This window comes from Paralichthys olivaceus, chromosome 1, assembly GCF_024713975.1.
Source record: "Paralichthys olivaceus isolate ysfri-2021 chromosome 1, ASM2471397v2, whole genome shotgun sequence".
NCBI lineage: Eukaryota > Metazoa > Chordata > Actinopteri > Pleuronectiformes > Paralichthyidae > Paralichthys > Paralichthys olivaceus.
The window spans coordinates 26589852-26605310 of record NC_091093.1 but is presented as its reverse complement, the minus strand read 5'-3'; the positions used below and the strand labels follow the sequence as shown (position 1 = coordinate 26605310).

The 15459-nt window shown below is 42.4% G+C and overlaps 1 protein-coding gene across 2 annotated transcripts in view; it reads left to right on the top strand.

Annotated features, from left to right (window-relative positions):
- otog (otogelin) overlaps nt 1-15459 on the top strand; it is a 40919-nt gene that overhangs the window by 5448 nt on the left and 20012 nt on the right. For both annotated transcript variants that reach the window (XM_069526289.1, XM_069526282.1), the window contains exons 5-23: nt 428-529; nt 618-775; nt 1623-1744; nt 1963-2171; nt 2587-2717; nt 3065-3171; nt 3470-3579; nt 4111-4236; nt 4880-4988; nt 5346-5392; nt 5981-6126; nt 7511-7643; nt 8150-8327; nt 9619-9743; nt 10375-10587; nt 10948-11113; nt 12619-12693; nt 13019-13062; nt 13267-13432. In XM_069526289.1, coding sequence (XP_069382390.1) covers nt 428-529; nt 618-775; nt 1623-1744; nt 1963-2171; nt 2587-2717; nt 3065-3171; nt 3470-3579; nt 4111-4236; nt 4880-4988; nt 5346-5392; nt 5981-6126; nt 7511-7643; nt 8150-8327; nt 9619-9743; nt 10375-10587; nt 10948-11113; nt 12619-12693; nt 13019-13062; nt 13267-13432 — 2467 coding nt within the window. The remainder of the gene's footprint in view (nt 1-427; nt 530-617; nt 776-1622; nt 1745-1962; nt 2172-2586; nt 2718-3064; nt 3172-3469; nt 3580-4110; nt 4237-4879; nt 4989-5345; nt 5393-5980; nt 6127-7510; nt 7644-8149; nt 8328-9618; nt 9744-10374; nt 10588-10947; nt 11114-12618; nt 12694-13018; nt 13063-13266; nt 13433-15459) is intronic.

Below are 15459 nucleotides of genomic sequence, written 5' to 3'. Positions count from 1 at the left end.
TATATTTTTTAATCTGTTTTTTTAATTGTGAAGCACTTTGTAACTGTGCTTTATAAACAAAGATTTATTTATTATTATTATTTAGCTCCCACTACTCAGGCGCCCAGAAACCAAAGTTTAATATAACCTTAAATGCTTCAGGTTTTAAAACATTTCCGATTTTCAGTCCCTTTACAACATCAGGAGCCAAAAGGTGGAGGTGCCGTCATAGTTGATACTCAGTGATGCAAATCTCAAATTAATTAGCAATTAATCAAATGATGTTTATCCCAAAAATTTGAAATGAATCTGACATGTTGAGCTCCTGGGGGTCTGGGCCTCTGGACATTTGTCAACCTATAATGTTTGAAATTGATAAATGATGAAAGTAATTCCCTGGTTGTGGCGTCACTGTTCTGTAATTGTGTATTTGTTTGTTTTCTCTCAGCGGAGCCGTGTGTGTCTCCCTGTCTGAACGGAGGACAGTGCGTCCAGTCAGAGTCATGTGACTGCAGCTTGTATCAGGCCACTGGTCACAGATGTCAAACTGGTAAACCACGCACCTGACGTCCTTCTTTTTTTAAACCCATTTCAGTCAGTGTCAAACCAGCACTGTCTTCTTCTCTCCTGTGACTCAGTCCCAAACCCTGGCTTCGAAAGGGAGATGACCTGCAGGACCTGGGGTCAGTACAACTTCGAGACCTTCGACGGCCTTTACTTCTACTTCCCCGGCCGCTGCACATACACTCTGCTGAGGGACTGTGAGGAAACCGCTCAGGCCGGCATCGTCGTCCAGGTCAGTTCAGACTCACCAGCACCAGGACAAAATAAATCCTCCCGACCAGAAGCTGCCCAGAGGGCTGCGCTTTGACGCCTGCGTCCAGCCGAGGAGAGTTTGGACCCGAGGAAAAGATTTGCTCTGAAGATTAGTGAAAGCTATCTGGTTATTAGAGTCAATTACCATTAAATACTGCAATTACCCACAATCCCTTGAAAGCATCTGCAACAGACTGTGACTTTGTTCTCCTGAATAGGCGGCGGACACTGTAGCCGTGGACGGGAAAACTAAAACCACGCAGGCAACATGAAAAGATCCATATTCGTTATGATTAGTGACAATATATAACTGAACAGCGTAAATAATAATAAGCGAAAAGAAAATATGAAACTGCTGCAAATCTAACGACCTGAACATGAGATGACATTTGAGATGAAGGAATGACTTGAAATGGAAAATTGAGGATTTAATCTGTCTTTTTGGAGAACTGAGGCTTGAGTAGTTGTCCCTGATGTCTTTTTTCTCTAAGTTACTTCTTTTTTCTTCATTGCTGAAGTAGCTGCTACAGTTGTTTGCTGCTTTACTGTGTCCGCTCACCACAGAATGGACTTTAGAGACATAACAAAATCCAGTAAAACACAACTGTCCATCAACGTATAGAAACTCTAGGACTTAGGAAAGGAAATTAGGTCACAGGAAGAGTTTCTGAGGAGTTTTTAAATGATAGGGCTGTCAATCATATCAAGATAAAAATATTCATATCACTCGATAATTAACACGATGAACGTCACATTATTATTTCTGTCAAGTTCAAAGTTAGTTAATCGTCTACACATTTAAAAAAATCCCCCTCTGTTGTTATCAGGTCCACAATGATCCAGACTGTGGCTCCGCTCCCTACTCCTGCCAGCGATCAGTCAGCCTCTTCCTGCCGTGGGAGGGCGAGGTCCGGCTGCACGTCACCAACGTGACCTATAAAGGTCAAAGGTCAGCGGTGTAACACACAAAACATCTTTATAAAACGATGTGTTTATCTATTTTATCATTTTTATTTCCATGTTTACTCTTTTTGAAATTTCTTTAAATCAGAATTTGATATTCATTCCATGATTGATATGTTTCAGTTCTATGCAATATGTTCGGAGCCTTTATCCATATTTATTTTTCATTAACAGTTTTAATAAACTCACTGTGTCCGTCTTTAGTTTGCAGCTGCCCCATCACATCCACGACCTGCAGCTGGAGCAGATCTCTCAGTACGTCCTGGTGACACGGCGGCACGGCTTCACGTTGGCCTGGGACGGACGCAGCGGCTCCGTCTACATTAAGCTCAGCCCGGAGTTTGTGGGCAGAACCTGCGGCCTGTGCGGAAACTTCAACGCAGACGTCCAGGACGACCTGAAGACGAGCTACGGTACCGTGGAGTCGAGATGTCAGGGCTGTAGTCAGAGCTGCTCATATATACATTTAAAAATAAATTTAAGCAAATATATAGAACTTCAATTCAGAAATAAAACACTTGACATATAATATAGCTGTAAACATTTATCTTTTCTGCGTTGTTTATACTGTAAATCAAAAGTTTAATCAAGGAATAATAAATATGATAATTATATGTTGTGATTACATTTGGATTTTTTTTGATAGATTTATTCAAGTGATTTTCACAGTGAGCTGAAATAAACTCAAAGCTGTGGCTGTTAAAAGAGTCAGCAGAGAAGTGGAGCCTGTGCAACTTTAAAATATACAAAACAAGTGACTCTTGACTCTGTGATCGTTTCATTTCTTCAGTACAACTCTTTTATGAAACTTTTCTCTCTCTCTGTCAGGCGTTCTGACTCATGAAGTAGAAATGTTCGGGAACAGCTGGGTGGAGACGGAGCCACATCAGGCCCGATGTCCCATGGTGCCGTCCGGCTTCCCTTCCCCCTGTGCTGGAGTCGAAGATCACATCCTGCTGGTAACGTGTCTGATATAAATAAAAACATCCTCTGACTTTATCATCAAACACAACAAAGAAATGTGTTAACTTAAATAATGTGCTGCTTAAACTATGAATGTATATTTTTCCAGAAATCTGTTACAGGCTTAATTGGTCGATTATTGTTTTTGTTTGACTGAAACCATTAAAAAATAAACTTAGATATAATTTTCAAGTATTCTGGAAAACAAAGTGTTGATTGTCTCTATTGAATTAAATTACATGATTGAAAAATGTGGGAGGACAGAAATAAATTTAAGTCAAAAAGATAATAAATGTCTGTGTTGACTGATGAGGTAAAACTATACCTGTGTGTGTTTCTGCAGAAAGTGGAGGAGGTTTGTGCGATGCTGCTGGATCCTCCGTTTCACAGCTGCCACGACTTTGTCAGTCCGCTGTCGTTCATGGCCAGCTGCTCCAACGACCTCTGCAGGTAAGAACAAATCACTTTATTGATCCCTGATTACAAGATGACATTCATACAGACACGATAAAGCTCTCAAGTCAAGACAGTCACTGTGGACAGAAACAAATGAACCTGATCTGATGATCCACTTTGAGAAATTACTCAAAAACCTCTTTCAGGTACAGTTTTCTATTTAAAGTTGGAAGATTTTTTCAGATTTGATGTTTAGTTCTGTGTTTGAGCCGCGCAGTCTGATCAGTTCGGTGAACCACGGTTCTCCAGGCTCCGCTCTACGTCCACGTCTGTGTTTGTTGCTGTGTTGAAGGTCGGGTCCCAGCGGTGACGTGGTGTGCCAGGTGTTCAGCGAGTACGCCCGGGCCTGCGCCCACGCCGACCACCCACTGCACGACTGGAGGCAGCACATTCCTCACTGTGGTACGTTCCTCCAGGTGTTCTACAAATAGCTACAGCAATTCATTTATTGTCATCACAATATCTGTATCCATATCTATATGTTATGATTAAAAGATTTTAGTCATCATGATTATGGGATTTGAGCAATGACATACAACTCTTTTACTTATTACTCTCTTTATTTCTCTTTGGTGAATTGAATGAACAGTTAAGTTTAATGTAGTTCGGTGCTTTGATTGTGTTTCAGTCTAATTATACTAATAACCCAAGAAACCATGACCTTCATAAGGTGCAGCAAGTCAAGTTAAACAGTGAATATTAAGCAATTTACAACATTTTGAGTTCATTTGAAGTTAAATTGATGGTAAAATGATTTAAGTAAAACAGAAACGTGCACTGGTGGAGCCTACCTAACGTTTGCTAACAAACCGTAGACTAATGCTGCTCAACTTAAAAAACGCATTTACAAACAAATCCCCACTTTAACTGTCAGTCTTTGCAGTAGAAATATATATACGTTTTTCACATGTTATGTTTCATTCTTGCGACCAGCGAAGCAGTGTCCTCTCGGCCTGCAGTACAGGGAATGTATCAGCTGCTGCCCGGAGTCCTGCAACCTGGAGCGGACGTGTATCGACAGCAAACTGGCCTGTTTGGACGGATGCTACTGTCCCGATGGTCAGTTTCTACTCAGATATTCCTCTGTTCTTGCAAAGACGTCTTTTTCTTTCTTTGTCTTCCGACTTAAACTTTAAACCACTTTTCCTTTCTAGAAAGTTTCATCTTCTAGTTTGTATCCTACGATGGAGTATTGGGGCCAGTTGAAGAGGAGAGTAACATTTGGCTCTGAGTCATTTTAGGGGGAATATCAGAAGATCAAACTGTCGCCTGTGGCAGAATGTTAGAAGTTACAGTTCCGTATGAGTTTCAGGGATAACAAAAAATTTGATCCATCGCCTCATCAGATTAAAGATTATTAAAGATTTTCAAGAGATTAAGATTGTGTTGAGTTGTTGAAGAGTTTGGATCCAGGAGTAAACTTGTTATTTCCTATTTGTCTTTCTTTTTCTTCAAGTTTTATGACTTTATTCTCATAATATTCCAACTTTGTCCTTCTAATATTACCACTGTCTTCTCACCTACAACTTTATTCCTGAAATCTCAATCCAAATCTGTCCCTAATGCTCCGTCTCAGTAATCTTCAAAACTCTTCATTCAATCCTTTATCAATGAAACAAACATGAGCAGGAAATCCTGCATCTTTACTCTTTATTTTACGTTGTTATCTCCAGATGACATGAGGCTGTTTTTTCCTCCTCAGGTTTGATCTACGAGGACGGAGGTTGTGTGACGCCCTCCGACTGTCCCTGCGAGTACCACGGCATGTTTTACCCGTCCGGACAAACGCTGCAGGAGGAATGCAACAACTGGTGAGAGGAGTTTAACATGTCTCTCACCTCACATGTCATGATCACATGTGGCTGATGAAACTGGATTATAGCTCTGATTTACCTGTTTGATGTTCTCTTGAAATAGTTGCATTATTTATGCTTTAACACATTATTTTCCTCAAAACCTCGTCTCACCGGCTTCCTGTAAATGAACCCCAGTGGTTTGTTGTCATCATCACGTATGTAAAAAATCAGTGCATTGTCCACGCAGTCTGTTTAATCTCATCAGATCTGACCACCTGGACTCACTGTGTCCAGCTTCTATCAGGGATCAGCTGATTATCCGCTCAGGCTTTCATGTTCTCCACCTGTGGACGTCTCTGCTTTTTGTTTCAGCACGTGCACGGGTGGAGTGTGGAACTGCACCGACTACAGCTGCCCAGGTTTGTGCCCTCTCTCTGCGGGAGGTTACGTTTCACTACAGAATGTTGGTGCAGGTGATTCACTTATTACAAACCAGAGACGCTCTCAACACGTCAGCTTTTCCTCACCGTTTTATAAATGTTGTCTTAATTTGTCTTAGTCAAACCAAGAGAGGATAAATCTGTTTGTTTCCTATACTTTGGGAACTTGGAGGGAAAAAAAATCCTTAATGCATGGATGTGGATTCTGGGTTAGTGAGCAGAAGAAAAAGGGTTTCCAGTAAAGATCGACAAAGAAGGAAAAAACTACATCGTCAGAAGTAGTCCTGGATTTAGAAAAGAGCAGGAAAGGAAAGTAAGAAGAGAGAAAGCTTTCTGTCCAGAGATACTTTCACCGATTTTAAGTCAAGAAATCTGTCAGAATAAAAAAAAATCAACACCTACATTTAGAACTAGTTCTGTTGGAGATAAATCATGGTATTGATTCTCCCGTTGGATTATTCAACCACTACAGGACATTAACAAGCCTGTTTTGAAAATGCAAAGAATAGAATGTTCAGATATTTCTACTTCTTTACCCTCTGAATATGTGTTATTGTGTCTCTACAGGCGAGTGCTCGGTTACTGGTGACATGTATTTTCAGTCGTTTGACGGACGGATCTTCACTTTTCCTGCGACGTGTCAGTACGTCCTCGCCAAGAGTCGAAACTCTGGAAAGTTCACGGTCACCGTCCAGAACGCCCCCTGTGGAGCCGTGAGTTACTGCATTTGCAACAAACATTGTTATTGTTGAGTTGTGACTCTCTTGTCTCTCAAACTGCTGAATCGACTCCGCAGGTTCATGCAGTTTGTCCGTCATGTAGATCATATCGTTACTTAACTGCTCCATAATCCCTGCGGAGTCCAGGAGGCTTCTCAGACAAATGAAAATCCATCCAGGAAACATCTCGATCAAAATCGGGGTGGAAGATAATGAAACATGAAAAGCTTCCTCCAATTTCCCAGCAGCCTTTGAGCCGCTCAGCAAACCAGAGGGAGGAGGCGAGATATAAGATGTCGCACTCATCTGAGCAGGGGCCCGGGACCTCTAACAGCCAAGTGAACAGGATTACCTTATCTGGCCTGACTGACAGAGCTGTGCACGGCTTTGTAGTGCAGCGGGAGGTGAAGAGAGGCGGTGGTTTGGGGGGGGGGGGGGGGGGGGGTCAGGACAGAGAGAAGGTTATGCGAAAACAGGAGATGAATGATGGGAAGAGTAGACTGGGGAGGGGTGGGGGGGTGAGGTGGGTGCTAAAACGTCTGTGAGGATCTGCCGCTCATGAAAGAGACGATTCATGGAGCTGGATCGTTTACTGTCAGCGACGAGGCCAAGGCTCTAATCACAGTTTTAACCACAGCGATGTGTTTAAGTGCAGTTTTAAAGTAAGAGCGTTTACATTTTGTGACACGAGGGAGTTTTAATTACACGTGTTGATGTATTCGTGATTCACTCTCGGACAATTTCTGTTTCTTTTTACTCGTGACACACGTCCCGTGATTAAGATCTGATTAAGTTCATGCAACTAAAATGACCGAAGCTGCTTTCAGACCTGAACTCTGGAGAATCTCCTGACATCAGTCATCAAGTCAGTGGCTCCTGACTTTTTCCGGAGTTTGTCTTTTTCACACATGAGGAACGCAGCGGGAGATTCTCTGCTCAGACGTGTTCACAACAACACATTCTCATGTGACAGGACGTAACGTTTAAAGTGCACTGCAGCGATCACAAGTTTTTGTTCGCAATATCAAAAATTATCAAAAATTCTAGAATCTTCTCGCTTTTGAAGTTGACGTCTTCCGCGTGTGTAGCTCGTCTTTTTTATCCTGAGATATTTCTATACCATCCCAGCAGATTTACTTTGTAAAGCACCAAGCTGTTTTAAATGTGCTATATAAATAAAGTTGACTCTATGAATGAAACCCGACACAGGAAGTTCAGGTTATATATCCACAACTCTGACCCTTGTGATAAGAGAACACGGAGTAGAAATACTCCAAACACATAAAAGCACTTTTCTGTGTTGGTCACAGCGTGTGTCCTGTTGTGTGTCTGGGAAAATGCCAGCATCATTTATCAAACCGTCTTTCCTTACTTGCAGAACTTGGACGGGGCCTGCATCCAATCGGTGAACCTGGTTATTGACGAGGATCCGAGGACGGAGATAACCCTGAGTCACGTCGGGGAGGTTTTCATGGCCTCACAGTACCGCATCTCCCTGCCCTACTCTGACGGTAACTTCCTCATCTTTTATCGCCTGCCAGCATTGTTCACTTCTCTCGGCGGGTCATGGCGGAGACGGATTGAGTGACAGCTCTGCTATTGACCAGAAATGTTCCCAATACTTATCTGCATTGTGTCGCACAAAATGCCTTCCCTCCGAGTATAACTCACTTCTCACATGACTGCGGCACTTTGGTGACGTCGTTTTCGGCCTTTTGTGCTGAACTGTGTGAGAACGATCCGATATTTTGGTCCCACTGGGAAATAACACAACAACAAGTTTATGCTCTGACACAAACATATTCTGAATAATCAGTTTTTATTCATGCAGAAGCTTTAATGCACGGTTTCAGACAAAGAAAAAAAGAAATAGAATCTTAAAGCAGGAACATACAGCAGATGCAAAACTAGAGCTGAAACAATTAGTAGATTAATAGATTTTTTGTAGAAATCACTTTCTATAGAGACTTTAAAGAGTTTTTATTGACTTAAAACCTCATCTCGTCTCCTCCCGCAGACGTCTTCCAGATCCAGGAGCTGTCGTCCATGTTCCTCCAGGTGAAGACGGCGTTCGGCCTGCGTCTGCAGTACAGCTGGAAGGAGTTTCGTCTCTACCTGCAGGTGGACGAGCGCTGGAAGGACGACACGGTGGGGCTGTGTGGCACCTTCAATGGAAACATCCAGGATGACTTCCTGTAAGTGTGTTTGTTAACCCCCCCCCCCCGATAATGAACGCTTTACTTATACAGAGGCAGAGAGCGAGGTGATGGCAAGGTGCTCTCTCTCTCTCTGTCTCTCTCTGTAAAGCACTCTGGTCGGGCAGCTCGGCATCAAACGCCTCACTCTGTGATCAGCTCTTTAAGTCGGGCCAGATGAGCACCCAACTGGACACGCCACTTCAACAAGGAATTGACTGTTAGCGGAGCAGGAACTCCACTGTACCGTGTCGTAATGGCCGACCATAAAGGGCGGAAGTTGTCTAACAGCTGTAAATGGATATACATCACTGAAGTGGCCGTTTGCTGCCGGAGAGAAAAGTCAAGGAACTTACTTTTTCTTCAGGTCTTCAGTTAAAAGTGTTCGTCTTTGCAGCTAAACTCTGATTATTATTTATTTACTTTGGTTTTACTTGACAAAAAGCTGCAGTAGTTCAATTTTATAAGAGGATTACAACTCAATGTTGTTTTATTAGTTCGTAGAATATTACTCAGTAGAGCTCATACGTCCACTAAGGCCCGACAGTCCCTTTAATTTTTTTTAAGCCCATGTTCCATCTTTCCACAGAGTTTAGTAAGAATCTGTTTGGTAGTTTTTGCGCAATCCTGCAGACAAACAATCAGTCAGAGGTGACAACACAACCTGCAAGACCCCAAAGGCTGAACCGAAATGAGACGGTCTGGTCGACAGAGGTTTTCCTGATCGGCATCACCAGCTCTTTGAGAAAGTTTTAATGCCACTTGCTGAATAGAGACACAGTCAGTGTCATTAACCGAGGTAGTTCTCTCCAGATTCTAATCTGGATGTAAAACGGGTGTAAACCAGCTGATCAATGACGGAGGTTGAGGCTGACAGAGCTGCTGAGCTATCAAAACTACATTTTTACATTTGTGGGGAAAACCTTCTCCAGATTTACTCGTACACTCCAACTTCCCTTCAAAACTTGCTGATCTGTCACTTTAACAGTGTTTAAGAGCTCAAAATTAACAAACCCGAATAAAACAAACACGTTAATCTCATTCAACCTCTTCGATTACAGACATAATCCTGGTCTCTGTTGAAAGGCAGCGCTTTAAAGTGGACAACCAAACCGTCAGGATGAGAAGTGCTTGTCTGGAAAACACTTTGCAGCCACAATCTGATTGTTGAGCATTTAAATTCACAGGAATTCCTCATTTAGGAGTTCTAAACAAAAAGGAGAATTACTGACTGTTGGAACCATAATTTCTGTGTATTAAAATTCCCCCGTGTGCTCTGTTGCTCCTGCAGATCTCCGTCAGGTATGATAGAAAGCACTCCGCAGCTGTTTGGAAATGCCTGGAGAGTCTCATCAGCGTGTTCACACAGTCTGACCGGGCCTCCGCTCGACCCCTGCGACACACACCAGCAGGCCGGTCAGTTTCGCCCCTCAACTTTTTCTACTGCAGAGAAACTTTTTAAATTGAGGAAATGTTGTTTCACCACAGTATTCCACATATCCAGTGTATTAATATCAGGTAGAAATGGAAAATCATCTGCGATTTAAACAGAATAATTTTATCTGGAAATCCAATTATTTAAACTTCTTACTATGCAGATTAATATGTATTTCTTATAGAAATATGAACAATGATTTGATTTTGATAACAGTACATTTAACAGATACAGTTTATTTACAGTGCTTCAACAAATACCAAACTGTGTTTTGTCTGCAGCTGCAGCTTCACAGTAGATTTCTCATTTCTTCAATGCTTCAATCACTAGATTACTTAATGGCCTTTATTGTGAAGGAGTTTTATATGCCTTGGAATAAATTATTTTGATAACTGCTCATCTAACAAAAAGACATGTTACTTTCAACACTGAGCGACCTCAGTGAGAAATAACTCATTTTATAGTCTGTTAATGATAAATCATTGTTATAATGTGACAGTACAGCTGCTTCTCTAAAACCAATAAAGGAAATAAACAATATGATATTTAATAAATGTTCTGCACCGGCCTGGTTTGTTTGTTTCACCTGGAACGTGATGTTTTCCCGCTCAGTGACCTACGCCTCTGGGATGTGCGACGTCCTGAACCAGGATCTGTTCTCCTCCTGCCACGAGTACCTCAGTCCGACACCGTTCCATCAGCAGTGTCGCTCAGACACCTGTAAGTGTGGGACGCCCTGCCTCTGCTCCGCTCTGGCCCACTACGCTCGACACTGCCGCAGATTCTCCGTCATCGTTGACTTCCGATCGCACGTTCCCGACTGTGGTGAGTTTTCAGCTCGTCACAGGAAGTGACGCTGGATTTATGGATGAATTATGATGAAAGGGAAATGAAAATGAGGATGAAATGTGACCACCCAGGGTCCTCTTTTCCCTTTTCTTATAGAAAAAAAAATGAAATCTCAAAATTACTGGTTGGATAGATGTATAGATAAAAGTAAAGATACATGGATGAATTGATAAATGGATGGATAGATCAACTAACCAGAGGGTTGGTGGTTCTATCCCAGTCTCCACTTGATACTGAACTGAGGACAGTATGTGCTGTATGGATGTATGTGTGGATTATACTGTGGTCATCGAGACTGAAAACGGTGAAGTATAAAACCACTGTCCCTGTGTGCAGAGGTCAGCTGTCCCGCCACCATGCAGTACGGCACCTGTGTGTCGTCCTGCCAGCGCCGCTGCTCTGCCCTGTCTGTCCCACAGCACTGTGGGGAGGAGTGTGAGGAGGGCTGCGTCTGCCCCGAGGGATCCTTCTACAACCATCGCACACTCACCTGTGTGCACAGGTGAGACTCAGGAGGCGGAGTCTCCAACGCGAGGGGAGAGATACAGCGATTTGCCCTATAGTGCATTTTTAAGATTCTTGGACCAGAGCTTGACAGAAACTGATTTTTGGAGGCTGGGTCATATCAGGCTATTTTATATCGACCAACCAATAAATAATTCAGACTCTGATTTAGACGATAGCGTTGCTTCATCCTCGCAGGAAGCAGGAGGGATTCAAGGGGCCAAGTGTCCTCTACCCGCCGCCGTGTGGTGGAAGCTTGTGAATCCTGTTAAATGGCACTCCACCCAACAAATGCTCTCAGAGTGATATTTGTATCTGCTCTGGAGTTTAGGTCAGCCTTTAAGTGGGAAGAGTTGTGTCTCTGCTGCAGACCCGACAGAGCCAGAGGACCTGGGTAATTGTGCCCTCTCTTTCAGCTCCGCTCTGCCCTGAAGACATGGGGCTTAATTCCTCTTAAATGCACCAGGTTTTTACATCCTCGGTGCCTTACTTACCATGTGATAGAGTTACATCAAGGAATTCACCGTGAAACCCCCCTTTCATTCCCGCTCGGAGCAGGGACGACACAGATATCTGATAACCAGTGAGAAAGAATTTGTAGTACAGAGGCCGATGTGTGCCGATGGCCTATATGTTACAAAGGCTCTCAGACAGTTTACCACCATGTACATGTCATTTTTATTTCTTTTAATACAAACTTTGTCTGAATAATGAGTTTTTTGAAGGAAAAAAGCCTCGACACCTCGCTCACTGATTTCACCTCCTACTTATCTGTCCCCTCTCCACTTACCCATAATGCTTTGTATTCACACGGTAATGGACAAGCTGAGCTGTGTTTCCTCAACGTCACCCAAAGACTGATGTGTAATTTAGAGTTTTTCTGAAGATCTTATATATTATATTATAAAGCTGAAGAAAACCCATGCAGAGACAGAACTCATGAGAATTCAGAAAACATCTCAACCTATGTTATATATTATATCGACGTACATTATCCAGAATGTTTCCACGATTTAATTTAAAGGTTCAGTGTGTAGGATTCAGTGACATCTAGTGGTGCAGTTGCATGTTGCAGCTGAATACCCTTCACCTCACCCTCCTCTTCTAAACATGGAAGAGAACCTGTTGAAACCGTCAGTCCTCATAAAAACTCAAAAGGTTTAGTTTGTCCAGTCTGAGCTTCTTGTAGAGAGAAGCCGCTCCTGATGTAAATGTGATGCAGGAAACACACAGTTACCCAGTAGTAGTAGTTGGTAGTTTTTTCCTGCCACTGTTAATTTTGGTCTCGTTGTGGATCAACCATCATTCTGGGCCGTCTGCTGCTAAGCGTGAATAAAACTTTACGTTACCCCTTCCCTGAACGGGACTTCAGTCCCTCGTCACACAAATTGAACAGCAAAGCATGTTGGACTCATCACTTTTGTCACCAGCAGCGTGTTTCTGTTGATTTTCATATTTTCATCTTGCACATCTGATGACATGTGTTTGTGTTGTGTTTCTCAGGAGCGAGTGTCCCTGCAGTTTCCTCGGAGCAGATTACGAGCCGGGAGATGTGATCATGACGTCCGCAGGTGTTCAGTAAGATTCTCCTCTTCCTCCTCCCCCGACTCTGTCTTCATTTATCTTTCATGTCAATGTACTTGCATGTGCACAGAGCAGCTAATTCAACCAAGAGTTCCTTCAATTCCCTCATAATTGAATGAAGTACCAGTTTTCCTCGATATCCTTATGACAGATCATTTCAAGCTAATTTTAGAAAATTAAGAAGATATTTTCTTGAAAATACTGGACCCATAGAATGAATTGTCACAAACATGTTGTTAATCGCGAGTGTGTTTAATGTCATGTGAGTTCTTCCTCACATGTGGTTTCCGTGTTTACCTTCATCTCTGTGCTCCTGCAGGCTCTGTCTGAACGGTAAACTGGTGTCTCAAACAACAGACAGTGGTAAGTTACTCATTTAAAACACCGATTTTTAATCCTTGATAATGTTTCATCCTTAATTTTTTCTGCATGACGCTTAAATTCAGACAAAAGAATGGAATAGAGTATTTGTGTGTTTTTAAAAGAAACAACAGATTTCGGAATCTTTCCTTGTTTCTCACAGGTGCATAAAACTTGTGCTAACTTCTCCTCCTTCACTTCCTGCAGACAGGTTGTGTCCGGCAGGTCAACTGTACCTGAACTGCTCGGAGGGGGAGGACGGCCTCCTGCCAGGAAGGGGTGTGGCCTGTGAGCGTACCTGTGAGTCCTACCTGCTGAACCTCACCTGCTCCACACACGAGCCCTGTGTGGCCGGATGTTCCTGTCCTCCCGGGTGAGTGACGTCCTACAGCTCGTTTCTTACGATCACTGAATCCTTGTTTCTGGAAGTTTCCGAATGCGCAACAGAATGATGTGAATGATGCAGATGTTTCAGATGTTTCATCTAACGAGTCTAATTTGACAAGTTGAGTCATTTGTTTGAAATTGTTCTGGTTGGTCATCTCTGGTGGACAAAAGTCCCTAAAACCATCAGATGAGGTGGTCGGACATCACGGAGTAGATCACGGTCATCTGATCCCTCTAATCGCTGCTGGCTCTCGGCCTGAAAAGAGGGTTAAGTGGTTTCATTCTGTGACATCAACCAAGAGTCATCCTGATTAGAAGATGAACAGGCGGGGGTCAGTTTAAACGTTTCCTAGTTTATGACACTTTTGCTCAGATTATATAGCGGACTGATGGTATCTCTGCAGCAGGAGAGACAACACTAGTCCTTTGTTTGGCTGATTCAGGGCCTGGACACTAATGCACACTCAGCACAGTGTATCCGACTGATATTCTTAACCCTTCACTTTCGTCTAACTGCAGAATAAGAATAACACGGAAAGTACAAATGACTGAAATTCAAAACAAACTTCTGAACACAAAATTAAAGAGTAAAAGGCGAGAATAATTTACTAATTATAATAATATACAATATATCAATTATAATATTAATCGAAGTTTGCAAGAAGAAATAGTCTCCATTGTATTTTAAAATCTCCTGCATCCTTTATATGTGAAAGACATATTATATTTATTATTGGATTAAAACCATTACGTAAAGTTAAATATGTAAAGATGAATATGAAACTAATCAACTGAGATAATTAAGTGAATAAATAAACACTGAAGTAAATCACATTGACTGAAAGTTTCCCCTACATGTCTATAAATAGCAGCAGTTATCGTCTGACGTCATGAAACAAGCTGACACACAGGAACAGGTCGTTCTGGTGCAGACGCCTCGTCGACCTCATCGGTGTGATTCATTTAATCCTGTTTGCCACTTACAGCACGTCGACCTTTGCGGTGACGGGAACCACCAACTCCAAACTCTGACATCCACGGTGCAGCGGGTGTTTAATAACGGCCTGAAACACGATAGTTTGTGAAGTCATTTTGTGGTAAACATGGACACAGAGGTTTCATTCAGCCCGGACGCCCCCTGATGACAGCATCGTTAATAAGGGAGACGACTTAAAGGTTCACTGAGGATCAGCCGATTGTGACATCAGAAAAATCCAAACTCAGACCCAACTTGTTCTTCTGTAGCTGGACTTTAAAGGTTCAGTGGGCAAGATTTAGTGACATCTAGTGGTCATGTTGCATGTTGCAGCTGAATACCCCTCACCTCACCCTCCCCCTTACAAACATGAACGAGAACCTGTGGTAGCTGCAGATGTCATAGAACTCTGTGCTTCTGTAGAGAAGACCCTCTCCAGATGTAGATATAAAGTATTTTAATGTAAAAGGCACTTCTCAGGAAAAGAAAACAACAATTAAGATAATTACACACGAGTGAAAACATCACTAGGATTTTTTTGTGTTGAATTTCTGCCAATAGATCGTTTCACCTAAATCTTCCACCCTGGACCTTTAAGCCTCAGAGGGGAAATAATAAGCTGAGGTGCTGATAGGAGAACTCATTGTGTTTTGATTCACAATGAAACACTTTGTTTATGACGTTTATGATTCCTCCTTCTGTGTCAATTAGTCCGACTGAACTCAGATGAACCTGAACTTTCAGGTCCAACACAGATTGTAGGCAACTCGCAAACCAGACCGTTGATTATACCAAGATGGTCGACATGACAGCTCCCAAAAGTGAAGCCAGCTGAAGTGTAGGTCATAAACCTCCCCCATGTTAGCAGACTGGACATGGACCAAATTATAACATCAAAGTAGACGTTAAATAAATGTTTCTCAAATATGGTGTCATTTAGTAAATAAGTAAACACAACTTAAGATTAGTAGTTACACTTACCTTAATCAACTTTTGGAATTTTTATTGGTTTCCCAGTTGTTTTTATAAGTAACAGC